The sequence below is a fragment of the Pagrus major genome, chromosome 17 (genome assembly GCF_040436345.1).
Source record: "Pagrus major chromosome 17, Pma_NU_1.0".
Classification (NCBI taxonomy): domain Eukaryota; kingdom Metazoa; phylum Chordata; class Actinopteri; order Spariformes; family Sparidae; genus Pagrus; species Pagrus major.
In genome coordinates, this window is record NC_133231.1 from 20,074,464 (window position 1) to 20,100,791 (window position 26,328).

The 26,328-nt window shown below is 39.3% G+C and overlaps 4 protein-coding genes across 4 annotated transcripts; 3 read left to right on the top strand and 1 right to left on the bottom strand.

The window, feature by feature from the left end:
- Positions 1-1,436: 1,436 nt before the first annotated feature.
- Positions 1,437-9,399, top strand: kel (Kell metallo-endopeptidase (Kell blood group)). Its single transcript, XM_073484557.1, has 18 exons — positions 1,437-1,630; positions 3,450-3,744; positions 3,840-4,139; positions 4,277-4,398; positions 5,523-5,681; positions 5,789-5,860; positions 5,963-6,151; positions 6,243-6,403; positions 6,496-6,613; positions 6,712-6,807; positions 6,906-7,004; positions 7,084-7,161; positions 7,305-7,411; positions 7,489-7,578; positions 7,681-7,748; positions 8,556-8,716; positions 8,804-8,893; positions 8,974-9,399. Exons 1-18 carry the CDS (start codon positions 1,604-1,606, stop codon positions 9,118-9,120), a joined length of 2,379 nt encoding a protein of 792 aa, XP_073340658.1. The 5' UTR covers positions 1,437-1,603; the 3' UTR covers positions 9,121-9,399.
- Positions 9,400-10,193: 794 nt separating this feature from the next.
- On the bottom strand, positions 10,194-13,158 carry emg1 (EMG1 N1-specific pseudouridine methyltransferase). Its single transcript, XM_073485534.1, has 5 exons — positions 12,987-13,158; positions 12,718-12,819; positions 11,035-11,176; positions 10,723-10,928; positions 10,194-10,635 (listed from the first exon to the last, which is right to left on the bottom strand). Exons 1-5 carry the CDS (start codon positions 13,134-13,136, stop codon positions 10,522-10,524), a joined length of 714 nt encoding a protein of 237 aa, XP_073341635.1. The 5' UTR covers positions 13,137-13,158; the 3' UTR covers positions 10,194-10,521.
- A 245-nt stretch (positions 13,159-13,403) lies between these two features.
- Positions 13,404-20,462, top strand: nop2 (NOP2 nucleolar protein homolog (yeast)). Its single transcript, XM_073485656.1, has 16 exons — positions 13,404-13,493; positions 14,529-14,656; positions 14,782-14,824; positions 14,904-14,968; positions 15,191-15,540; positions 15,838-16,066; positions 16,160-16,359; positions 16,876-16,965; positions 17,309-17,396; positions 17,517-17,657; positions 17,951-18,090; positions 18,189-18,278; positions 18,374-18,496; positions 19,307-19,404; positions 19,495-19,631; positions 19,726-20,462. Exons 2-16 carry the CDS (start codon positions 14,551-14,553, stop codon positions 20,145-20,147), a joined length of 2,322 nt encoding a protein of 773 aa, XP_073341757.1. The 5' UTR covers positions 13,404-13,493; positions 14,529-14,550; the 3' UTR covers positions 20,148-20,462.
- A 558-nt stretch (positions 20,463-21,020) lies between these two features.
- Positions 21,021-26,163, top strand: ing4 (inhibitor of growth family, member 4). The gene is made up of 8 exons (XM_073485265.1): positions 21,021-21,070; positions 21,556-21,627; positions 23,082-23,248; positions 23,386-23,500; positions 23,599-23,710; positions 23,825-23,969; positions 25,202-25,263; positions 25,397-26,163. Exons 1-8 carry the CDS (start codon positions 21,034-21,036, stop codon positions 25,434-25,436), a joined length of 750 nt encoding a protein of 249 aa, XP_073341366.1. The 5' UTR covers positions 21,021-21,033; the 3' UTR covers positions 25,437-26,163.
- The last annotated feature ends 165 nt before the right edge of the window (positions 26,164-26,328 follow it).

Below are 26,328 nucleotides of genomic sequence, written 5' to 3' on the forward strand. Positions count from 1 at the left end.
TGGTGATGGAGTCAGATCATTTACCAGTATTAGTACTTATATCTCTGTAAAAAATGTACCTGTGGCTGCTATACTATTATACAGAAAATTGTATCATTAGATTATCATTACCATTAATGCATTAACATACACAACAAACCTAATCTAACTAGAGCTAACTAACTAATAATTACTTTTTTCTTAAGGCATTAATCTTATTATTTTTTTGATTTACTGATTGTTTGGTTTGTAGAAATTCAGAAAATGGCGACAAGTGCCGTCATAATTACCCAGAGCCAAAAGTGACAATGTTTGTTTTGTCCAACCCAATGGTAAAAAACTCAAAATTATTTAAAAAATAAACTTAAATTATTAAAATAATTGAACAGAAAAACAGCAAATCCTCACACACTTGCTGCATGAAAAATTATTTAACAAATCCCAAAATAGGGGATTCATTTCCTTAAATTGACTGATTTATTAATGAACTAATAGTTTCAGTTGTTTGTTTTGTATGCAACAATCTTAAAGTAACTAATTAAATGAAAAGTACAATATTTCCCTTCTAAAATTTAATGGGCTAGATGTTTTAAGTGGCATGAAAAGAACATATTCAACTAAGTAAAAGTAAAAGCACCTCGAATTTGAATTAAGTACATTACTTGAGTAGTTACATTCCTTCATTGTGCAGCGTCATTGGGAAGTTGCACACAATTAGAGTTAGTCATTTTTGTTTTTGCCAAAATATTCTGTCTGTGGCTGGCCTCCACGTGACATCCATGAAACGTGTCTCCTCCTACACGCTCAATGATGTGCCACAGCGTAACAGGAGACGCCAAACTGCTCTATCAGTTGTTAACAACCATGTGTTGCGCTGATAATGACGACAGCGGACGTGTGTGTGTGTGCGCATCTACGAGTGTTTACTTTCCAGGAAGTGCTGCCCTCATTCAATGCTGTGTAACAATGTATGTGCACAAGCACTGTTAGTCAGTTGGTAACCAGTCCCAGCCTTCTGGCCTCAAGCTTTTGTCACTGCGGGCAGGTTGGCCAGTTAAAACACAAGTTAGAGACCTCATGTTGAGTTTCTCCCGGGTTCACAAGCCACAAACATCCACATGCGTGACCCAGATTACAACCCTGATTCCAAGAAAGTTGGGACTGTTTGAAACGTAAATAAAAACAGAACAGCAATCACTTGCAAAGGAACTGTGTTAACCAACAATGGTTTTATTTAGTGTTCCAAAGCCCATTAATGATCATATATTTACCAAAATCTGTTTTCAAAGGAGTATATGTCAAAGGATTAGAAAATAATCATATTCTGTTTAATTTATATTATACACAGTGTCCCGGATTTTTGGTAATCGGGGTTATAGAACCACAGTCTCTCCTTGATTATCTGTGTACTGGAGAGGAGAGTAGCCGTAGACGTAGCCGGCAGAGTTGTTTTTATCAGTGTGTCAGATGAGGAGAGAAGTGAGTGATGACAGGAGATAGAGAGCTGAGATGACAGCTGTTTGACGGAGGAACAGCAGGAGGACGTAGCACATGTGAAACATCAAATGTAAAAGAGGATGCAACACGCTGGAGGAACACAAAGCAGGACACCCATACACTAAGAATGAGTGAAATTCCACTAGAGCTTGAGGTAGGATCTCTCCAAAAATGAAAAGTTGACCATGTTATGATGCTCAGTTTACTATGTTCACATGGTAATGATGCTAATGTCATTGTTTTTGTTGCTGGAAACTGGAGTCATTTATGTTCCTGGGGAATTATATGATTCAAATTATGTGGTTTGCTGAGGTCTGCAGTGTGCCAACTTGTGGGTTGTTGGATGCCAAGATACAAACTGTTTTTTTATTTTTATTTGCATTCTCCAGTTACTCTGAATAATTTTAGATAGTATGACAGAAAACATGCGGTATAATTTTACTGAGCTGTAAAGCGATATTTGAATAGTAAAGTATACATCAGTGGAGATATCTAAGTATATAGTTGTGTTTTGTGGTTTTTGTTTTTAATACCACTTCGTAATGAGGTCCATATCATGTGGCAGCTCTTGATAATGTTTCATAGGAAAGTTAAGTGTCTGATCTGAGTGGGATATTTGTCGATGAAAGTGAGAGCAGAAATTCCTGAGTGGTTCTTTTAGGAAAAATTAAGAGGCTTCTTGTGCCAAGCGGTGGAAATAATTCAAGCTGTGACCAGATGTTAAGAACTGATGTGTTTTGCATGTGTTTTGATGCAAACACTTTGGTGTGGCTTATCAGTCTGGATGTTTGCATGGTGGTCCCGTAATTTTACGATGATATAGCCTGATGTTTAATGTTTAGCCCATGATACACTGTTATGGTCAGTACTGAGTAAACAGGCTACATCAGTGGCTACCAACTTGGGGATCTGGACCCTCCCAGGGGTTGCAAGACAAATCTAAGGTGTCACCAGATGATTAATGGCACGGGGAAAAAAACGTCTTATTAATGGTCCAATGTGTATTATTTAGTTGAGTTTGGGGCAGAATGGTATATAATATTCAGGATTATGTTTTCATTAGTGTCAAAATCCCCTGAAACTAAGAACCATTGTGTTTTCTCTACCTTAAAATGAGCCTTTATATCCTCAGAGGGGGTGGGTTCTCTTCCATAGAGTCCGCCATGTTGAGCCGCCATGTTTCTACAGTAACCCAGACTGCACAAACCAAGCACTAGCTCTAGAGAGGGCCTTTCATGTAGGGGAGGGTGAGACGAGGGGTGTTCAACTGGTTGCAGTCACCAACCTTACCGCTAGATGCCACTAAATCCTACACACTGGACCTTTAATTCAAACTTTTTCTTAATTACTTGCTTTTTGCAAAATACTGGAGATGTTTATTAAAAGGAAACTTTTTGGTTGAACTGTTCGTAGACATTACAATCTATGCTGAGAAATCATTGGTGGACATTGCTTAACTATTGAAGGGGCTCTATGTAACAATATATAGCAATTTAAATGTATTAATCACTTTCTTATTGGCCATACGTCAGTGGATTGTAACCTGAAAAATGAGATGCTTCCTTATCTGTCTCGGTTGCCTATACAAGCCTGTTGGCGATTTATTTAAGTTGTCTAATGCTGCTGAGCCGTGGATTTCGTTGTGAAGGATTTCTGCATTCTCAAGTGCCTCGTTTCAGCACCAGTTTCATTTCAGCACTAACATTACCAGTAGGTAACTAGGTAACTAACATTACCAGTAGGTAATGTTAGTTTGGAATTGGAGTCTGCAAACATAAACCAATGATCACCTTCCACCACAACACAAAAGTCTGCACTAGGCTGGGTTTTCCTCATAAAATCATGTATATTTCTATATTTATACAGTTAAAAAACAATATCAAAGCAACTACATGAACAATATATTTCAAAAAACGTTTTGGTATTTCAGTTGAACCAGTTACATTCTTGTTTCACTTGTTGTTGTCTTTCAGCCTCAGCTATCAGTCCAACCATCGTCACAGCCAGAACCTGAGAGGGGGCTTCGGCCTCCACCTCTGTTTCAGCTGCCACTCCCTAACCAAGATCTCTCTGAGACCCATCACCAACCCCAGCTACAGCTGTCAGAGTATGTCCCCGAGCACCAGCACCAAACACAACCAGTGTGGATTAACCATCGAAGGCTGCTTCTCCTTCTTTTGGGGTTGTCCTTATGTGCTGTCATTCTGGGAGTAATTTACTACATGCATCACGATCATCAAAATAGGAGCAAAAACCTGGCGGGGACTGGTAGGCCTCAAGAGAAATACAATGACACAACAACATAGCACAAAAATTCAGAATTTGCCCAATTTCTCTAACTGTTCTCTCGCTCTTTCCTGTAGAGACTTCATGTGTCTCCCCAGCCTGTCAAAGGGCCTCAGCCCGTCTGTCCATGACTGCTGATCCCTTCACGCAGCCCTGTGATTACTTCCTGTTCACATGTGGCTCTGACAGACTTTCACCAGACAGTGGGGGGCGACAAAGGGGTCAGGGCATCCCTGGACATCCACAGAACCAGAAGGAAGAGGCCGTGGGGCCAGAGAGGAAAGCACAAAAGAAAAAGAGAGAAGACAGAAGACTGCGAGAGGATAAAATCCCGAACAGAAATACCGTGCTGCTGCAGTATCTCAGCGAGATTTTGGGTAGGAGTCGCCACTAAAATGTCCTCTAATGTACACCACTCTGTATTGTATTAATTAATCCGATCATATTGCTGTATAAGAGAGCATATCATATAAACGTATTGTCTGAATTGTGTTTTTCGTGATCTATCCGTCAGAATCAAAGGACAGACTGGGTAGTACAGCGGTGCAGAAGGCCAAAGGATTCTACCATTCCTGTTTGGACACCAAATCCATAGAGACAGCAGGAGCGGAGCCCTTCCTCGAACTCATCCAGAAAGTGAGATAAAATGCCCTTAACATGTGAGCCTTTGGATAATAAATCCAAAAAGACATTATGTCAAATACAATGTTCCCTTATCACCCTTCTTTAAAGGTTAAGGGGAATTAATTTGTCCATTATATACTGCATCTCAGGCAACAGTTCAGATTTTCCGAGACACAAAAAAAATAGTAGCCACATGTCTCGTTCATTTAGATGATGAAGCCTGAAGACTTTGGTGATCCTCTGACTTTCCCTCTAGCACCACCATGAGGTTGACATTTGTGGTTTGGAGCAAAATGTCTCAACAACTGTTGCACTGCTGAATTGTGATGAGATGTGCTACACACATTCATACATTCAAAGAAAGTGTTTGTGTGCAGACAAATTAAGTTATTTGATGGTGTTTAAGTGCAATGTTACACCGCCACCTACTGGCCTGGCATGCATACTACAGCTTTGTAGAAACCTTTCCGTTTTCAGTAAAACTGTTGACATATTAATAGGGCCTTAGTTGAGTTTTTCCTGCTTGACATAGGTATTTAGAAGCACAGTTTCACGTATTTGTTACAGATTGTCTCAGATTGGAGATGCATTATTTGTAAAGGTGACATATGTAAATGTTTTAATATGTGTGTCTCAGGCTGGGCGGTATGGTCGTAAAATAATATCACAATATTTTTAGACCAGATCGTGATATACAATATGTCCCTTGATGTTTGAAATCTTATGAAAAGCACTTAAATATTAAATGTTAGGACTGGGCAACAAAATCGAATATCACAATATTTTTGACCAAATAGGCCCTACTTCAATATCAGTATTGCAACAATATTGTAGGGATGATATTCACAAAATACTGATCAAAAACCATCAGTACTTGGGATGTAATGACTAAGTGGGTAAAGGCAAGTATAAACAAGTACAACAGTCTGGTTATTTCAGAAAATGACATCACTTTACTGTAATGCAGCCTTTAAAACCAGGAAACGACAACATCTACATGTATGATATCCAAAATATAAGACGGTTTATAGTCTCATATCATGACAACGATATATATCGTATATATTACCCAGCCCTACCTGTGTCCCACTCTCCCTCTTTGTATTTCATCATTGTATCTTTCTCTCTGCGTGCAGTTGGGAGGCTGGGCAGTATCAGGCCAGTGGAATCGGACCGATATCAACTCCACCCTGAGCCTGCTAATGAGAGACTATGCCACATTCCCATTCTTCAGCCTCTCTGTGGGCAGAGACCCAAAAGAAACTGCCCGCGGGACAACCAGAAGATACATACAGGCCAGTATCCATTAGGCTAATTTGTGAGTCCTAAAGTGCTGGTGGGAGCACTGCCACCGCAAAGTTTTATTTTATTTCCCTAACTCCGGTCTCCTCTTTGTCAACAGATTGATCAGCCAGATCTGTTGATCCCCATTGAATGGAACAGCAAGACGCAGAAGTCTCAAGCTAGAACTCAGGTTGTTGACTTTGCCAGACCACTATTGATTCAAGAAATATAATAATATTCATCCATCAGACTAATGCATTTCTTTATCATTCTTCTGTCTCTTTTCATCCAGACGTTACGTCCCTTCTTGGCATCATGTCAGAGGTACCTGGAACTGTTGGGGGCCCCGCCCAGCACCAGAATGATCCACGTGGGCACGTTCATCTCTCTGTCCTCTGAGCTCGCTGTGGCTGCTGCACCTCTGCACTATCGCCTGTCGAAAGGGCAGCTCTATCAGCGCATGACCATCAAAGAGCTACAGGTACCAGAGGAGGAGGATGTGTCACTGTACACACACACTGTGTCTAAATCTGTTTTAATAATTGATTTTCTTTATGTAAATATGCCAACAGAGCCAGGCCCCTGCCATTGATTGGTTGGGCTGTCTGCAGGCCACTTTCCATCCACTGCCCCTCACTGAAGATGATCATGTCCTTCTACATAACTTACCTTATATGGTGCAAATGTCCCGCATCATTGGCAATTGGCTGAACAGGCATGAGCTGAGAACCAGGTACTGTAAAGTGACACATAACAAACCACAATCAAATATATTTCCCTTTTTTTCTTTTTTGCCCTTATGCTGCCACATTTCGCTCCACTCAGCGGCCCACTTCATACTTACATGGTCTTCAATCTGCTGCACACCCTGATGCCCGCTCTAGACTCCAGATTTTCTGAAACACAGAAGAATTTGTCTGTGGCTCTGGGTAAAAGTGAAGGGGTGAGTCCACACAGACTTTGCCTTCTGTACTTTTATAAAAGATGACACGGATGAGTTGGTTTGTTGAGTCACATCTTCATTATGGGCCTCCTCACCAGGTAGCCCCTCGCTGGAGAGACTGTGTGTTGGAGACTGAGAGAGGATTTGACTTAGTTCTTACAGACCTTCTCAAAAGAAGGACAGCACACAGAGAGGTAAGTAGCCATCATAGGAATTTGTAGCATATGATTTGAGCAGTGTTTGAAATTATAAGGCCAGTATGAAGTGTATTAAAATATATGTTGTTCAACAGGCAGAGGAGATTATTCAAAACATCTTTACTTCCTTCAAGTCAAAATTACGCAAACTCAAATGGACAAATCAGACATCTCTCCAGCTTGTCATGAAAAAGGTAACGTGATGCAAGTTTCTTATCTTGTCTTTTTGGAACTTTGGTGTTTGGATGTCAATAAAAGCCCGTCTTCCTGCAGGTTCACTCTTTAATTCCAAGACTTTGGACAACAACAGAGATCTCTAGTGAGGCTGAGCTTGACCTGCTTTATTCTGAGGTATGTTACAGACCACAATTGGCTCTAACAGATGACGTATTTAAAGTTTTTTACCTCCTTAATAACCCCGGCTGAACCCACCTGAACTCACTTAACTCACAAAACAAAGAACACCATTAACTCTACAGCCTGTATGATTCTAGGTGACAGGTGGTCCACAAAGCTTCTTCTCAAACTATGTCCAGCTACTGTCCTTGTGGCAAAAGAGACGCCGTAAACTCTTGACAGAGCAGACCGAGGCCGCTGATATGTGAGTGTCTATATTCTGAAAGTCGAGAAACATGAATGTTTTCAGCATGTATGTAATATTTTCTCGTTTTCTTTTAGCCTGTCTGTCACACCAATCCTCCAGGGTAATGAGCTCCTCTTTCCCATGGGAATGTTTGTCCCTCCTCTCTTCCATCCTACGTATCCGAGGTAATATTATTACTATTAATGTTTATTTTTTATTTTAGGCTTATTATCAAACATTATAATACATTACAAACATATTTGTTTTACTGTTGTATTTTTTTACAGGGCAATGAATTATGGTGTAATAGGTTTCCTTATCGCCAAGGATATCCTCCACATGATCCTGCCTGACAGTAAGAGAAGCTCACATTTGTCCTCTACTTGAAAAAAAAAACGCGTTTGGTATCACGTTTAGGTTACAAATACAGTTGATTTACCTTAAAGGGGCAATTTGTAAGATATGGCAGGAATTTTGTTTAAAACATTTTTTTTAAAATGAACTAACATTATCAACAGAATGTGAAGAAACAACAGTGTTGACGTTGTGTCAAAGACATTTATGTATTGTGTTGCAGAGATATCTACTGAAGTTAGCATGCTAACCAGCTAGCCCCAGCCCGTCCTGTCTCCTAAGGCTGCATTCAGACAGAATCCAGCATAGTGACGATTAGCCCAGTGTTGTGTGGCGGTGTGGGAGTGTTTAACCCTGGCGGATCAGTTTGCCGAAAGGAGAAGCTGCACTGTGGCTCTGCTACTAGCATACTGGTCATACGAGTGATTGTTTGTCCACATAAACAGGTCAAAGAAATATTAGTAAATGACCAGGATACAAGACTAGCATTACGTGGAGTTTTCGCCGCAAAGTTGGATTTGGTCTGAATCAGAATCAGAATCAGAAATACTTTATTGATCCCCGAGGGGAAATTGCTTGCATTACAGCTGCTCCCATTCAAAGTCCAAAAATATGCAGAAAAATAATAATATATTATATATAGAAAGATATTTACACCAAAGAATATAGCAAACAGCAGTTGTCAGTTACTCTGGTGACGTGCTGCCATCTCCTGGCCATATTTTACACATTACACCTTTAACGACCTCTACACTCCACTCATAGATTGTTAATGTATTATCATATTAATCTCTCTGTTGTGGTGTAGTTTATTCTCAGAGTGAGACGGTGCATGCTGTGGGGGAATGTGTGTGGGCTCACTACCTCACTGTGACAGAAAAAGCCAGCCGAGGTGGAGTGTTTTCTCTCTCAGCAGCGCAGCAGCAGGAGGTGTGGGTGCAGTATTCTGCACTGCAGATAGCATTGCAGGTGAGCAGCCATCTTCAGGCTTTGTTCTCTGTGTGTGCAACAACATTAGGTTCATAAATCCACATTTATGTCCACGTCTTTCCTCAGGCTTATCATCAGAGTCTAAAGAACCATCCGAGCGACACCTCCCTCTCAGGACTATCACACACTCGTCTATTCCTCACGTCTTTTTCTCAGGTACTGTGCTATCTGTTATTTCAATGTTTATCTCTTTTCCTCTCAACTACTCATCCTGCCTTTTAATGTATCTTTTCCAGGTTAACTGTGACTCAGACCCATACCGTGGATTCATGCCCTTGGAGCCCTCATTCCTGATTACAGTCGTCTGCGCCAAATCTGGCCTGTGTCCTACAAACCTGGAGTGCCCAAGTAAAACCCAGCAGCATGTATTACAGACATGCTGAACACACTCCTCTGATGTCCAGCAGGTTTTGTTTTTGTAATTACTGATTATTATGGATAGTATTAAGCCCACTGTGGATGTTGGCAAACTGTTGTTGGGATAAAGATTATTAATTAATTAAGTTTAAATAACATATTTATAGTGAGGATACCTAAAGTATGTAAAAAGCAAAGAAAACACTGACTTTTTTTGTATCTGTAGTTGTTGTTAAGACATGTTTGCATGTCCATAAAATGCACAACCTGTTAAGTATTTGTGTAAAATAAAATAAGTCAATTTGAAAAACTATTTTCACTTTGTGTTTCATTGTATGTACTGCCACTTAGTTTTAAAAATGAGCCCCTAATTAAGCTGCAGTTAAGATTTGTCTGTTAGTTCTGGATCAGTCACACAGCAACCAAAAGAAATGTTATTTATCACAACAAATCACAAAATTATTGCTTGAAGATCAGGACATGTCTACTTGTCAAACTTTCCAACAACCAACTGAAAAGCCAAGAAAGCCCACTGTGAAATGCTAATAACAGCATTAAATCAAGTGGAAATGCACAGTTGAAGGTGGTAAAACAAACAGTGAGACTTACCAAAACTCAGAAGAGAAATGACATCTTCAAGAAGAAAATCACAGCAGGGAAGAAAAGCAGATCTGCAATGAACAAAACAGCGCGGGTTCGAAAGGCACCTAGGAAGGCTCAAAGAGCTTGGAGACGTCGACCAAACCAGAACCGACATCTGTAAAAGTCTTCCCAAAGAAGACATCCAGCAAGATTAGGAATTCCCAAAACAAGATCAAGATTACAAACAAGGCAACGTCAGGTTGCTAGGAGAAGAGCTTACTATTATTAGCATTAAGAGAAATTCATGGTGAGCATTAATAAACTCAAACTTCTCAAGCATCCTAAAATTGTGTATTTTCTTTTGATGTGTTGAAAATGTTTTTTCTAATGTCTTATACCTCCATGTTCTCAGGGAAACTCATGTTCTTCATCACCTTGTCATATTTTGTCTCCACTGTGCTTGTCATTTCTTTTAGTGAACTCTTCTCAGTCAATATGAAACAAAAACTAGTCATCATTTTGGTTGTATATTTTAATGTAACTGTATTGATTGATAATCCAAAACTTAGTAATTAATAATGGTAGAAAATATAGCCACACTTCTACATGAAGTGCGAACACTCGGTACAAATATCTATGTATACTTCACACAGTGGCCAAACACCATCATACAAATTTACACATACAGTGTGTAACAGGATACATGTCTGTATTCCACGTGGCATCACTGGGGAAATGGACAGTCAGCCCAACATTTCCATTATATCCATTTCTAGTCCATTAAAAAATGTCCATGTACTGTACTGCCTCCAGCTGGTCAACATCAGTAGTTCACTGACTGTTGGTCACAGGACGCCCCAAACTTCCTCAAAGGCAGAGCACATCTTGGCACAGGTCAGCGCCCCAGACAGTGGGTAGTTACTGATGGATACAGTCTTCTCTGTGTAGTCCACATTCACCTAATAAAGACAAGGAGATCAGCAACAAATATATTTGACGTGTAAAGCAGTGAATCAGCTTCCATCTACAGTAGAGCCATTTCTCACCGCTCCATGTGCAAACGCTCCAATCACCACTGCAGCCGGTCCCTCCGGCACCAAAGTTCGGGGGCAGACGGCCTCTCCAGAAGAGAAGGAGGTGCATATGCGGGGGCAGCCAGGAGGCAGGTGGTCCGACACTGGGTTTTTAATCATCCTCAGAAGCTTCTGAGGACCATCAGCAGCCCTGACGCTCAGCTTGTGCAACAGTTGAACTAAGATAGAAGAAGAGACAAAGGAATGTTTAGGAGATCAGCTCAGGTAAGTAAGACTGGCAGCTTAGTACTTAGCCACAGAAAGTATTCAACATTAGTAGTTTACCCATAAGGCCACAGAAGCGAGTGAAGGTTCTTGGGATGCGGGTCTGTGGGTTGATCTCTATTAAGGCGTTTTTCTCTGTGTGGATGTAAACCTGCAACAGGCCTGCCCTGTTCAGTGGACTGTCCATCAACATGAGCAGACACTAGTGAAAATAAAACAAGATATTTCAGTTATTTACATGGCCCTTTTTCGAAGACATGCCTAAGTTGAAGAACTTTACATAAGAAAAAACTGCTTACTTGTAGCAACACAGAAACATAAGAGTTACAGCATAGTAAGCAGACGTACGGAAGCCCTAAAGGGCCATGTATTCATATATTTTATTTCCTCCGTTTTCCCGTGATAACGACTTAATTTCATTTGTTTTCTCGAGATCTCGAGTTATTATCTCGAAATAACAACTGCCGTTTTCCCAAGATAACGGGATAATTTCTCGCGATTTCGAGATAACGAAACTTTGTTTTCCCGAGATAACGATATAATGAATTCTAGATCTTGAGTAAACAAAACAATAGTGTAGTACATTAAATCATTGCAGGAAACATCATTCAGTGTAGCAATGTCAGAGGAGCAGGAGCATATCGATCACCGCGTCACATATCTTTTCAATCAAGGCCTGACACAGGCTGAAATAGCATTATGCCTTGCTATTACAGATAATATACACATTAGTGTGCGTAATCTAAAAAGACGGTTAGCAAGGCTTCAGCTATATTGGTGGCGCAATCTAAGTGAGCCTGATGTCGTCGTTAACTACATAGCCGACCAGCTACGAGGTCCCGAGCATCTCCATAATCTCAGGCTTATCATATCACAGTCATTATCTTGAGATCTCGAATTAATTATTTCGTTATCTCGGGAAAACAAAGTTTCGTTATCTCGAGATCTCGAGAAAATTATCCCGTTATCTCGGGAAAACAAAGTTTCGTTATCTCGAGATCTCGAGAAAATTATCCCGTTATCTCGGGAAACCAAAGTTTCATTATCTCGAGAAAATTATCCCGTTATCTCGGGAAAACAAAGTTTTGTTATCTCGAGATCTCGAGACAATTATCCCGTCGGCTACATAGCCGACCAGCTACGAGGTCCCGAGCATCTCCATAATCTCAGGCTTATCATATCACAGTCATTATCTTGAGATCTCGAATTAATTATTTCGTTATCTCGGGAAAACAAAGTTTTGTTATCTCGAGATCTCGAGAAAATTATCCCATTATCTCGGAAAAACAGCAGTTGTTATTTCGAGATAATAACTCGAGATCTCGAGAAAACAAATGAAATTAACTTGTTATCACGGGAAAACGGAGGAAATAAAATGTATGAATGCATGGCCCTTTAGGGCTTCCATAAGTCTGTGCTCCCTGATGGACAAACTATGTACTGGTGACACTGTTTCTATGGTACTGCAAACGTGCAGGACTGCTTTATCATGTCAGTTTTCTCTGACGTATCTCTGATGAGCTAAAATCGCTCATGAAAGCAATATGTCTTTCAGGCTCTACATTTTAGCCTTCATTCTTGAGGCAGGATCTTGACTGGCCTCATCCAGACCTCTGAATCTCTGCCCAATTTTTTTTTCCTTCACTGATTCTAATGATAATTAAGTAAAACAAAATGGTACTGTCATGAGTCATGACATAGACATAGGTAAAGCGGTTGTACACAGTATTCTGTGAGTGTTACCTGATGTGTGATGTCTGGTCTTATGTTGCCAGGATTCCTTCCACTTTTGACGATCATATTTTTGTGTTGGTCACAGTTTAACAGCTCAAAGGTTTTTCCGACCTGGCAAATGCAAAAAATACACACAACATAAACTGTTTGGGTATAATAAATTCACTTATTTGTATTAGTGACCCCAATTTTAAAGGTATGGTCACTGATGCCACTTCCACTTGTAGCAGGTAGGGGCTGGATCACAACAGCACACAAACACAACCCTGACGCTTTACCTTCACTGTTTCTAACGATGCCCCCTCCAGAATAACAACCAGTCTCCTCTCTGCCATACGGTCGTGCAGGCTGCGGAGATGTTTGGCTGGTTTTGGTTCATATTCGTCCAAATGTTCAAGACCACGCTTCTTCGAGATAGGAACGTCCATGATGCCTTCTGATAGACAGTCGCAGAATGTGCGCGTCACGGCAAAAAAGCGCGTTCACGAAAGGGTGCCTAGTAACTAGTAAGTACTTAGTTTGCGCCTTTTAATTTAGCCTATATATTTTTTTAGTTACTGTATTAATGTAATAACGTTAAAACATTTTCTGTTTTCAATTTTTAAAAAGTGGTGTCTCCTCAACGGTCTTTATGTGTGCGCGCGTGATCACCAGCGCCATCATCACTCCGTCACTAATGTGCGCCGGATGTTCTTTTACAACGTGTTGAAGGAAAATTCACGTGTGGACGTTTTTATCTTACAGCGCAGAGTCAGAAGTTGGGTCAAAAAGAAGCAGATTAATCGGTGAGTATATGGAGAATTATTGCTGAGCTCATTAGGCAAACACTCAGTTAGAGTGTTCATAGCCGAGGTCTTGTTTTGAAAACACGACATGCGGAGTTGGGTTAACTCGTGTATTAGCTGCTCACTCTGTCATTTCTCACTGCAAGCGTGCAAAGACGTTTGAATGCCTTATATTTGAACATTTAGGGTGTATGTGTCTCCTGTAATGTACTCTTGAATCCATAAGAAACACCGTAAAATGAGTAGACAGTACAAGGAAAACATGTGACGTTAGCAATGGTGAACTGAGTAAATTGTAATACTGTATAGCTCTTGGTCACTTTTAAATAAGATACCTATGAGTGCATGTGATTATGACAACATGTCTGATATATGATTGGTCTGCATAGTTGTAGCGACCAGTTTCCCTTTAATGACTTAAGCTACACTGCTCAAGTTTTTAGCAGTTTCTCAGTCTGACAGTCTTTTGATTACTTAGATACTGAGAGTTATATTTTGTGTCATAAGCTGAATTCTGCTTCCCCTAATGATAGCAGATAGTGTAATAGTCTTCAGTAAAGGATTTTTTTTGTTTTTATTGACTTATTATTAATGTTTAATGTTTTATCTTGATTACAGAAGTCCTATCGGATCAAATAAAGTTTCTGAGTTTACTGGTGAACCTATACCATATATTTTTTGTGTCATTTAACAATACATTTGACTTTCATTACATTATATAAAAAAAAGAAATGCATATATGTAGGTCAGTGACTTTTTAATCTGCAGTGTATTTACATAAAGCAATACCTGATGATATGGTAGTGGTCAAGTAAATCTTAATTTTGTTGAATAATGATATTGTTTAATGGATGTTGTGGAATTTACTCAAGCTCAATACAACATGCTGTTACTTGCTGCATGTGCAGGTATATGTAATGTTTTGTGGTTCACCCAAAGTCCCTTTGCAACACAACATGGATGAAGGACAGCATTAACAGTGACCTATGTTCATATACACTGATATTGACAACACTATTTTCCTCCATTTTCTAGGCTATTTGTGTAGCTCGGAGTCATGGGTCGGAAGTTGGATCCCACCAGCAAGGTGAAGAGGGGGCCAGGGAAAAAAGCCAAAAAGCAGCAAGGAGCAGAGACAGAGTTGGCCAAGTTTATAGATGATGGTGATTATTGTGCCCTTATTATTTCACCCTCGAAATACACACCATGAAGTTTAACAAAAAACATTTTGTCTTTCTGACTGCATCATTATGGCTTGTTGGTAAAAGTGTTTCTTGTCCATTTACAGATGAAACTGGACCAAAACGCCTGTCAAGTAGAGGAAGGAAAAGGTAAGAGGTTGACTGATTAAATACCATGAAATAACATCAATCTGTTTACAAGTTGCTCATTTATGTTGTCATTTTACAGAGCTGCAAAAAGAGTCCAGAATTTGAATAAGCCTAAGGATTCTTCTGAGAAACAGCCAAAGAAAGGTAACAAAGGACTAAAGAACATAAACACATATGTGTGTTTGTGTATTTGGTTTGCAGTTAACTGTTGTGACAGATGATAAAGATTCAATGAATGAAAAAAGACATGGATGTGATCTTCTGTGGGTGTTCTTTGAGTGAATGGAGTGTTGGAGCCTTTTCAAGGGAAAATAAATGAGTTATTTTATGAATCAGAGAAAATATACATTTCCTTTTTCTCTGAAGGATTCAGTGATGAAAACAGTAAATGGTTGAAACCAACAAAGAGGAAGCGCAAAATCGATGAACCGGAAAGTGAAGATGACAGTGATGAGCACTGGGAGCAAGAGGAAGATGATGAAGAGGTGGAGGAGCAGCAGCAGCAGAAGAAGAAGGGAGGAAAAGACCAAGGAAAGAAGGCTGCCAAATTAGGAGTGAAAGAAGTGGAGGAGGAAGAGGAGGATGAAAAGGAGGATGACAAAGATGAGGGAGATGACGATGATGATGACGACGACGACGAAATGGTTGATGACTATGGTACCCTTGATGACGGCAGTGGTGAGGAAGAAGCTGAAGAAGAAAGTGATGGAGAGGAAGTACGTGAAATAGTTCTGCCAACTTTTAACTACCTAAACTTTTTTCCAACCACGACTTTGTTGTGTTTTTTGTACTTAAGACTGGAAATTTGACTAAAGTTGTGATTCAAAATGTCAAAACTTTATTATTGCCCAATTGCAAATTTCCATATACAACTCCAAATGTTCTCACACTTCACTAGTAATATATTAAAACAGTGCTATTGCTATATATCTTTCAAAGGATGGTTAATACGGTGAATATACTGTATTTGTATAATTAATGACAACTTTCTTTGGTTTTTGTTCCACATTTAGCTTCTTCCCATCGAGCGTGCAGCCAAGAAAGCGAAAAAGCTGAAAGAAACCATGGGCCTAGAGAGTGATGATGATGATGACGACGATGAGGAGGACGACGATGATGATGATGATGAGGAGGAGGAACAGAAATCAGATGCTGACATGGATGAGGAGGACACAGTACAGGCCAACATTGATGAAATGGATAAATTTAGGCTACCAGGGGCAGAGGAAAGTGAGAAAGAAGGTGGGTAACCTACAGTTTTTTCCTCCCTTTTTAAAGCAGTGAATGTAATTGTTTTGCATTAAGTCTAGATGTTTTTCTAATCTGCATTTATAGGTGTCCTGCCTCTGGACCTCAAGACAATCTATCAAAGAATTAAGGACAACATCGATGTTCTTTGTAATTTCTCAACAAAACGGGAGGAGGGCAAAGAGAGAGCAGAGTACGTCTCTCTTCTGAAGAAGGATCTCTGTACCTATTACAGCTACAACAACTTCCTCATTGAGAAATTGATAGACCTCTTTCCTCTTTCAGAGGTGGGTGATTTTTTTTTTTTTCTTTTCCCTGTTGTATGAAAGAAAGCGTGTTCTTATGATGAGAAGAACATCCCAATTTCAGTGATGAGTAGAACTGATTGATGCACACAATTCTACCCATAAAATTGTTTAAGGGTAGTTACAGATTCTTTTTTATTTGTAATCAAAGAGACCGGTGACCAATATTTGTAAACAATAGACTTGAAGTCAAAATGAAAAACTAAGTGTCAGAATTTAGAATAAGTAGTTATGGAATGTAACTATGCACAATTTACAATTTTGATTTTTTAGTTAGAGAGTCAGTTGCATCAGAGCCAGAGTAGTACAAATTATTTTATTAGCAATCTGACAAAAACAATTGCTGATTCTGATAATGGGAAAATACTGGATCCAATAATCTGTCAATCCCTAGTTTGAGTATGTGACAGTTGTCGAGACTTGATTGAGATTGTGTCAAGTTGAATGGGAAAAAAATAAATAAGAAAAACATGTTTTTTTTCTCCACCTTGCTTACAGCTGGTTGATTTCCTTGAGGCCAATGAAATTCACAGACCTGTCACCATTAGGACCAACACACTGAAAACAAGGAGGCGGGACCTTGCACAGGTAACTGCTCGGAATGCGAGAGAGGGTCAAAATTCATAAAGTGCTTCATAATATTTATTATTCTTGTCTATTTTTGTCTTTTTTTTTCTTCAGTAGTAGTAAGTAGTAGTACTAGTCATAGTAGTTGTAATATAATATGAAGACTGTGAACTAAGAATGTCAATGAAACAAATCGAGGAATGTCCAGATTCAAAGATACAGATGTTAATAGTTTGGCTGTAGTTTTGACCTTGTAATTAACCACCACTGGACAAAAAAGGGAACAAATGACTGAAGTAGTCTCCTGTCAAATCCTGCCTGAGTCAAATGTTGAACTCTGTGGTCTTTGTTTTCCCTTATTTAGGCCTTGATCAACAGAGGAGTGAACCTTGATCCACTGGGGAAATGGTCTAAAGTGGGCTTGGTCATCTATGACTCCTCAGTACCTATAGGTAAGTTTCAGTAAATTTGGCTATTTAAGTTCTCCTGTTGAGCATCTTTATGAGAGAATATCGAAGAACGACTGTAGCCACATAAGCTTTAACTGCGATTCTTTCTACATTTTAAATCAGGTGCAACCCCAGAGTATCTGTCTGGCCAGTACATGCTGCAGGGTGCCTCCAGTTTTCTGCCCGTCATGGCGCTCTCTCCACAGGAGGGAGAGTTAGTGCTGGACATGAGCTCAGCTCCAGGAGGCAAGACCACCTATATCGGTAAGATGTGCTGCAGTTATACTTTGTATAAATGACAATTACAGTAATTGTATGCTGTGTTTCAAACTGTGTAATGCGGTCTAGGGCTGCAACTAACCTGTGTCTATAAAATGTCAGATAATTCTGAAATGGTCATTATAATTATCTCACCATGAAGTATTTAAACGACTTGTTTTATTCAACTAACAGTGAAAACCCAAAGATATTCCCATCATATATGATAAATGTAAACTTTTCTCACATGAACATCAAACCTATTTACCGATGTACGTATGTGAATGCTCCACCTTTAGCTCAGCTGATGAGAAACACAGGAGTGATCGTTGCAAATGATGCCAATGCTGAAAGGTTGAAGAGTGTGGTGGGAAACATCCACCGTCTGGGAGTCACCAACACTGTTGTCTCCAACTACGATGGAAGGCAGTTTCCAAAGGTATTGTTCATACATGTGTAGAGGAACATTAACTCTGTGGTTTACATACACTTTGTAGTTTAATTTAGTGTACTGATTTGTTGAACTGTTGTCTACAGGTGATGGGCGGGTTTGACAGAGTGCTGCTCGATGCTCCGTGCTCAGGCACAGGAGTCATCGCTAAGGATCCAGCTGTAAAGACCAGCAAGGTAAAACGCCATTCACTGTTCATGTATACACACATACATAGATGCGTACTTTTGGTTTTGAATGGTGTTTAATACTTTTTCCTATTTTCTGATAGGATGATGCAGACATCCATCGCTCAGCTCACTTGCAGAAAGAGCTGATTCTGGCTGCCATCGACTCTGTTAATGCTGAGTCCCCTTCAGGAGGATATCTGGTCTACTGCACGTGTTCAATAATGGTATGTGTACTGTATATCAAAGACGTGGACTTGGACTGACAAATGTAATTACTTTAGACTTGACAAAATCAGATAAAGACTTATAGACTTGCACTAGGACTGTAACCCCTTGCTTGAACTTGAGCTTTTTGACTTGAAAATACTGGATACTTTCTAAAAAGCCCAAAGATGCAGCATGTTATTTAAAAAATGTGTCAAATATCAATTCATTTCCCTTTTATTTTCTGACTCAACAAATTTTAACGCTATTCATTCCCAGCAAGTTGACATTAAATTCCCCAGATCCACTTTGTTTGAACTAATTGTACAGCATCCAATCACGTTGCAGGTTGAACCATGAATAACTGTTACATTACTGAGCTCTAGTTGGAAAAAATGATACCAAAGATAATTTTGTTCATGTACAAAAACTATGCAGTGGTCAACAAAAAATGAATTGCAGTATACAAAACATGTGGGTTCAAAAGGGACAGACACAGCAACTTCCAACTTTGTACACCATATGAAGTTGCACAAAGAACTGTAAATCAAGACTGTTTTTAAAATGGAATTTAATTTGGTGTAGAACGCATTATGACTTTTTTAGGACTCTAAACTCAAAGTTCAGGACTTCGGACATTCGGAGTGCAAAGACATGAGACTTAGTTGTGACTTGCAAAACAATGACACGTTCCCGCCTCTGCTCTACTACTGTCAAAATGAGTTTTTTGTTCCATGTCTTCTGCCTTCATTCTTAGGTTTACATGTTTGTGAGTAGGGTCTGAAGTATTTAGCAGAGTCTTGGATATTGATCAAAATGTATTCCACCAGGTGGAGGAGAATGAATGGGTGGTGGACTACGCTTTGAAGAAAAGGAACGTCAAATTAGTTCCCACAGGACTTGACTTTGGCAAGGAAGGCTTCACCAGGTAAGTAAGATAACCAACGAGTGTTTTCACTCAGTTATTGAAAGCCTCTGATCTCCAGCTCTAAATGTATTTTCTTTTTCATCCTTCTAGGTTCAAAGAACGTAGATTCCATCCTACTCTTCGACTGTCTCGGCGCTTTTACCCTCATTCCCATAATATGGATGGCTTCTTTGTGGCCAAGCTGAAGAAATTCTCAAATGTAATTCCAACGGCACCGGCAGGAAAAGGTAACACTTCCTCCTATAAAAGCATTCTAACTTTCACCACGATATTTCCTCCCGTTTAACATGAACTCATCCTCTATGCGTGTTATTTTTTTAGAAGACGAAAGCGCGGATGCTCCTGAGGCCACAGTTGTTACAGACTCTCCTGAAAAGAAACCATCCAAGAGTGACAAGACCAAGAAGATTGTCCCTGGCAAGGAAGGCAACTTGAAAGGGAAAAATCAAGCTAATGGAAAAGCAGCTGGGAAAATGGCGAATGTAAAGCCAAAAGGCAAAAAGGACTCACCAGCTGGACCGAAAAAGGCAAAGATCGCCAAGATGGATGGAGAGACTGTGAAAGGGGCAAAGGCCAAGAAACCCGCAGTGAAGACAGCTGATGAAACAAACAAAAAGGATGGAAGCAGATTTGAGAAAAAGCAGGGCAAAAACAGAAACACACCCATGAAGGCAAAGAATAGATTGGGGAAGAATAAATTCAAAAAGTTGAAGAACATGTTGGAAAAACAAGAAATTGATTGATGGTGTGTACGAGATTATGTAAGAGCTTTGTAAAGCTCCCTTACGGACCCAGATCACCTTCCTTCAGCTAATGAGTAGTCAGATTTGTGATCTCTGTTGTCATAGCAGAGCATTGATACCGTTCGTGTCAGTCAGATATGATTATAATGCTCATGTACAAATGGACTGTTCAATGACGCTTTCTCCTGAGTTTGGTCCTGCCTTTTTTTATTTGTATTACAGAATATTCACTGTTTGTCTGTTGATTTAATTGCAGAGTGGGACAACGTCTATACATTTGTGAAACATAATAAATCTTTTAAGATATTTTCCTCATCACTTGTTTTGATTCATTAATAAGAAGGTTTTTTTGTCTTTACCATTACCTAGATCAACTGATTATTTGATGGATAGAGCTAAATTGTCAAGCCAGCTATGGAAAACACTTTTTGCATCAAATAGGTTTCACTTGATCACATTTTGGCTTGTTGGTTTAGTTTATTCGATCAGTCAATATCAATTTCAGATATGTATAACTGGAACGTTGGCTGGTGGTAGCCAGTTTTTAAACATTCAATTTGACACCTTTAATTGAAATTCTCTATAGTACTCAGTGGTTCACTGTCATCAGCAGAATGCATAAAGAAATTTCTTAAATCTGAATTTTGACAAGCTCACAATGTAATCAGCTACATCTTCAAATTAACTTTTGTCCAGTCATAAATACACTGAGGATATTTGTCATGTGTGAGGAAGTATTGATGATATTTATGAGTTATGACTTGATAAACTTGACAAACATGAGTTTTTGGTGGAAAGTCTTCCAGTAGTGTTGTCTGGACTGTGGAAACAACCAATCAGATTGCTCCCTTTCGGACCGGAAGCTGTGTTGTTTACATTTTCTAAGATGGCGGCGGGGATGTATTTGGAGCATTATTTGGACAGTAAGCTATTTATTATGCGTTAAACACGATATAATTAATTTAAACACACCTAGCTCCCTTTGTCTTTGTCTACTACAGTATAATATAGCTCATGGCTAACCCGTGTGCGGAACAGGCTGCTCTAACCGTTCCCCGACGGTCAGCGGATTTGGGCTCAGTCTATTTGCTGGGTTATCGCATCCCTTCGTAGCGCCGAAAGGATGCTGTTTGAGATTGTACATCACACATAACATAACTGCACCAGCAATACAGTAGCACCTAGTTTAAATCCCGTAAACAAGTATGGTCAATTATCTGTGTGCCCTTTCGAAATCACTGCAAGATTTGTGAATGCTAGTTCGCGCGGTATGGTTAATGGCAGCTGTAGCAGCATCCAGCGCATACGACTAAGCTAGCCATCCTGCTTGCACTAACACTACTGTTTCACGTTGATCTCACTGAAAGTGTGATTAAACTGTTTGTTTTCTCCACCTCCACCTTGCCAGGCATAGAAAACTTGCCATTCGAGTTGCAGAGAAACTTCAATTTGATGAGGGATCTAGATCAACGCACAGAGGGTGAGAACAATGAACTGTGTAACTAGTGTGGGTTTTAACTCTGAACTGGTGTGAAAACGCATCTGGTCTGCACTCCATTTTGTAAAAGAGGCCTGTTGAAGCTCACTAGGACAATTTTATTTCACATCTGAACACAACATATTTTAAGCAGGGGTTCCAACCTGGGGGTCGAGGGTCTGAGGGGTCATAACATGATCATAGGAATAAGAAAATGTTGTTTTGCCCTTGGTCAAGTAATGAATTCTTTAACTTCTTTAGGCCTTGCAAAATCCTTAAAACGATACAATCCATGACTGTACGATGCGATACCACTGATTTCTTTTGCCATCCAATGCCAAGTAAAACAAAGGCTGGTATCACAGATACCAGTACAACTGATAAAGCTCAATAAAAAGGCTTTCAATAGTTTTAAGAGTGGGGGAAATCCCATCATTTGAACATCAGCACACATACTTGTGACTTGACAGATATGAATCACTGTCCCACGTTCAGTGACAGTGATAAAAATCACAAATAGCTACACTCACTATATCTCTGTAGGCTACCTGGATAAGGTCGCCCTAGCAGCACCTACCCTTTCTTCCCCTCTTCTTTAGACTGTTGCTGCACAACTTCTTCATATTCTGTATTGTGATTAAACCTCATGGTGTTGACACAGTACCTCACAGTTCTCACACATATATCAAATACAGCATTGTTGCTGTTCGGAGGTCTAAAAAGCTCCACACATGACTGCGTCTGCCTTCAGCCGTCATCCATGTCAACTCTCTGTCAGAGGCAATTTACGCATTTACAGAGCTGTAGTTGGCATATGATTGTGATAGGCTGAAGAAGAAGCAGGTACTGTCAACTGGGTACTGCTTAGACTAGATTCCCCCTGTTGATAGTAAACTACACAACATTACTGAGCTTAGATATCAATCCCATAATATGAAAATTGATTCTAGAACAGAGATGTTTGAGATTTCATGTTTGATTTTTATGTATTGATCCGCGCACCACTAGTAGAATCATTCTTTGACATGACATGACTCCATTTTTAGGCGTCACAAGCCAAAATGTTTGGTAACCACTGATCTTCAGTAACAGACTAGTTCATATTACTCCTTAAGAGTTTATAAACATTTCTAAAGAACAGTCTTGTGGTATTATAAATATATCATATACTAAGATGTGAGTGATGTTTAAATTCTCAAAATCATTTAGCCAAGCTCCTATCATGCTCTGTCCTGTATTGCTCAACATGAGTTGTTTACAGGCATTCATACAATGAACGTCCATGCATGTTTAAGAAGAAAACACACCTAATGTAGTATATAGAATATTATCATGGTAGTTATTTTCTGGATACTTTAAAAGTATTACTTTTACACATTGAAGTTTTATGACACTATAACACTGACTCAACAGTTGTAGTGTTGTTTTGTGAGTTTTACTTTTTGTCTCTCTTTTAGATCTCAAAGGACAGATAGACTCTCTGGCTAAAGAGTACACAGCCAACGCCAGGACTCTTTCCTCTGAGCAAAAGCTGTCCATATTGAGGCAGATTCAGCAGTCTTACAGTAAATGCAAGGAGTTTGGCGATGATAAGGTGCAACTGGCCATGCAGACCTATGAAATGGTTAGTATCTTAGAAATAAACATAACGTTTTACATACATCTGTACGTGATATGTATGGGGAAACAAATCATACATCTGCTGTGCGGAATTGACATGAAATATCCACCACAATTAGTCCGCTCATCTGTTGTTTGCAGGTCGACAAACACATCAGACGTCTTGACACAGACCTGGCTCGGTTTGAGGCTGACTTGAAGGAAAAGCAAATTGAGAGCACAGACTACGATTCCACCTCCAGTAAGGGGAAGAAAGGTGTGTGTCTATTATATTTGCTTGGTATCTTTTTATGTTTTTTGCTGAGGACTTTTAGGGCAGCCAAAACCAAATTTTGCATGCTTGTGTTATTCCAGTTGACACCAGACAGAAGGAAAAGAAGACGGCTAAAACAAGGTCTAAAGTGAAGAGTTCAGATGAAGATGGCAGTCCCAAGAGTGCACAGAAGAAAGTCAAACTCCTTCAGCCGTACGTTATGCATCTACTTTCCAGCTTGTGTTTATCTTTCACATTTAAATGTAATCATCTTAGCTCACTTATAATCATACGTTCATTCTGGCAATACATTTCCTTCATCATCAGAGGGGAATTCAACAGCCCTACCACCAACTTTGGGAATGTGCACCCATCTGATGTGCTGGACATGCCGGTGGACCCAAACGAACCCACCTACTGTCTGTGCCATCAGGTGTCTTATGGCGAGATGATCGGCTGTGACAACACTGATGTGAGTTTTGGTCTATGGTCTCCTTTCAGTGTCAGTCATGGGTTCTATAAAGTGATGTTTGGGTGGAACTTAACGTAGTGAGAGATTTGACATGAGAATTTAAAAGTAGATGGGATGAACATTACATAAAGGACACTGATGCTGCTCTTCGCTCTATTTTTGTGGATAAATAATGTTTTACATCAGTTGCACTTAGAGAAAAAGTGGAGGCGTACAAAGGGCGAAGCTGTTTTATCTGTGTATGTATGGGCCTCTGGTAGAGGAGACAGCTGTTATTGGTGTTGATGATGTTAGGAACTGAAAAAGGAAAGGAAAATGACAAGAGCGCACAACATAATGCTCATTGCAAGTACAGAAGCCAACTTAACAAAAATACATACAAAGTATGTAATAAAAGTAAATGAAAATTTTGTGAGACAAAAGATAATAACTACAGATGCCTGCATTTGTAGGAATAAACTAGAGTGTGTTTATGGTTTTCTATGTAGTTTTGTACCTTGTTGATTCTGTATCTGTTTTTCCTACTGCTGGTTAGTTACATTGCCTTAAAATCTATAATCATATCTTATTGGATGGAATTTGTAAACATTCACAAGAGCAAGATCTATCAGCAAAGTAATGCGATCACATGGAAGAGGAACGGTGGAATGTTGGTATGCTAAAATGCCCTTTTCTGACATTTTGCACATAAAAAAAATAAATATACAACAATGCATCTCAGAGCACATAAAAAAGCAGAAAATGTATTTATTCATTTCATGGGACCTTTAATGTGAGTGCCCTGTCCAAACAAGTTATGATATTATGTGTGTATTTATTTAAATTACCTTAAAATGAGATACCAGTCTCACAAAGGTCAACAACATTGTACTTGCCTGAAATTGAGAAGATTAGATAAGAATAATGATAAAAGATAGAAGTACTAATAATGTCATATCAGTTATTGTACATAGAGTAGGTGTACCCTTGTCCCTTATATGTATTTCCGAGGCATGCTTAACACAAATTAAGAGGTTTAGGAGTCTTTTCCTTCTGTGGATAAGGTCACAGATTAAAGAGGCAATGATTGATTAGCAGATGCCACACCACTCATACTATATGTAATGTCTCTCCTTTGCAAGATTTTGGTTTTGATCTTTTGTTTTGAATAGTTTTTGTCTGGACTAAGTGCTCCATTTGCAGTGATACTTAACAGCACATTATCATACTGTTTTGTTTTTTCTTTACTCCAGTGCTCCATTGAGTGGTTCCATTTTGCATGCGTGGGCCTGACAACCAAACCAAGAGGCAAATGGTAAGAAAACTCAGTATCTGAAATGGAGGCTGTACATGCTAATTTTCCATTAGTGCAATAAAAGTGTGAGTTGTTACCCTTTCAAGTCAAGTAAATCTTTTCGCTGTATTTTTTTTTTGTCACTGCCATGCAGGTATTGTCCACGATGCTCTCAAGACAGAAAGAGGAAATAAAAACACCTGGTTGTCCTGGAACAAAATTTGGATGTTGATCAGATGGAAAACGAGAAGAATATTTCTTCATTAGTTACTAGAATTTTTTTTTGTTTTTCATCTTCCTTAACATTTGGTGCTTTTTCTTTTGGTTTACGTAATTTGCCTTGGTCTGATGCAGTGTGTGTGAAGGAACCAAGTGGTTACAAAAGTATTTAAATATTGATTTTCTTTTTCTTTTTTGTTAACGGTTGACATACTTTTTTTTAGTTAACTTTGGTGCTCTTATTGTGACTTCTTTTTTATATTTTGTTTTACGAGTGAATAATAAACACTACAACTGCCCCTATTGGATTAACAGTTCAAGTTTTCACAATGCCTTTTACTTCATTCTGATGTACAACTACAAAATTTAAGTATTTTCTCTGGAAAGTTTGGCCATGGATATTTTTTATTTTCTTTTGCTTTGTTGCATAGTTAGTTTCTTGTGCTTAGCCTGGGAACACTAGTTTTATGTTTTAAGTATAACAAGAGGGAAACAGAATATGAAGACAAATGCTGCATACTCACAGTATTAGTCATCTGTGGTAGTGAGTTCATCCATTTCATTTTAACATTTGATTGAGTGCTGTATAGAAAGTAAGACATTTTGTGAAAAGTATTGTCATTTCTGTAGCTGAAACATTGGTACAGGGGAGAGGGGGTGCTTGTGTTGTCAATCATTTGAATACAGCTACTACCTCAAAAACTTGCCTCTGTGGTCCTTGTCTCTGTGTTTTTCATTATACTGTACATTTGTAACCAATAATAGTTTTGGTCGCTCTAAAATTGTGCTGTAGTGTTCGTTGTCTTCCAGTAGGTGGCAGTGTTGTGTGAAACTACCTGTACCAAAGGCGCATGTGTATGACGTCAC

Excerpts from the sequence above, each read along its gene's own strand:
- kel (XM_073484557.1), top strand. The coding sequence starts at position 1,604 with ATGAGTGAAATTCCACTAGAGCTTGAG. Across the intron at positions 5,861-5,962 it reads AGTCTCAAGCTAGAACTCAG|ACGTTACGTCCCTTCTTGGC; the intron begins GTTGTTGACTTT and ends CTTTTCATCCAG. Across the intron at positions 6,152-6,242 it reads TGACCATCAAAGAGCTACAG|AGCCAGGCCCCTGCCATTGA; the intron begins GTACCAGAGGAG and ends ATATGCCAACAG.
- ing4 (XM_073485265.1), top strand. The coding sequence starts at position 21,034 with ATGGCGGCGGGGATGTATTTGGAGCATTATTTGGACA. Across the intron at positions 21,628-23,081 it reads TCTAGATCAACGCACAGAGG|ATCTCAAAGGACAGATAGAC; the intron begins GTGAGAACAATG and ends TCTCTCTTTTAG. Across the intron at positions 23,501-23,598 it reads CTCCAGTAAGGGGAAGAAAG|TTGACACCAGACAGAAGGAA; the intron begins GTGTGTGTCTAT and ends GTGTTATTCCAG.
- nop2 (XM_073485656.1), top strand. The coding sequence starts at position 14,551 with ATGGGTCGGAAGTTGGATCCCACCAGCAAGGTGAAGAGGGGGCCAGGG. Across the intron at positions 15,541-15,837 it reads AAGAAAGTGATGGAGAGGAA|CTTCTTCCCATCGAGCGTGC; the intron begins GTACGTGAAATA and ends TTCCACATTTAG. Across the intron at positions 18,091-18,188 it reads ATGGAAGGCAGTTTCCAAAG|GTGATGGGCGGGTTTGACAG; the intron begins GTATTGTTCATA and ends TGTTGTCTACAG.
- emg1 (XM_073485534.1), bottom strand. The coding sequence starts at position 13,136 with ATGGACGTTCCTATCTCGAAGAAGCGTGGTCTTGAACATTTGGACGAA. Across the intron at positions 12,820-12,986 it reads CATCGTTAGAAACAGTGAAG|GTCGGAAAAACCTTTGAGCT; the intron begins GTAAAGCGTCAG and ends TGCATTTGCCAG. Across the intron at positions 11,177-12,717 it reads GACCAGACATCACACATCAG|TGTCTGCTCATGTTGATGGA; the intron begins GTAACACTCACA and ends TATTTTCACTAG.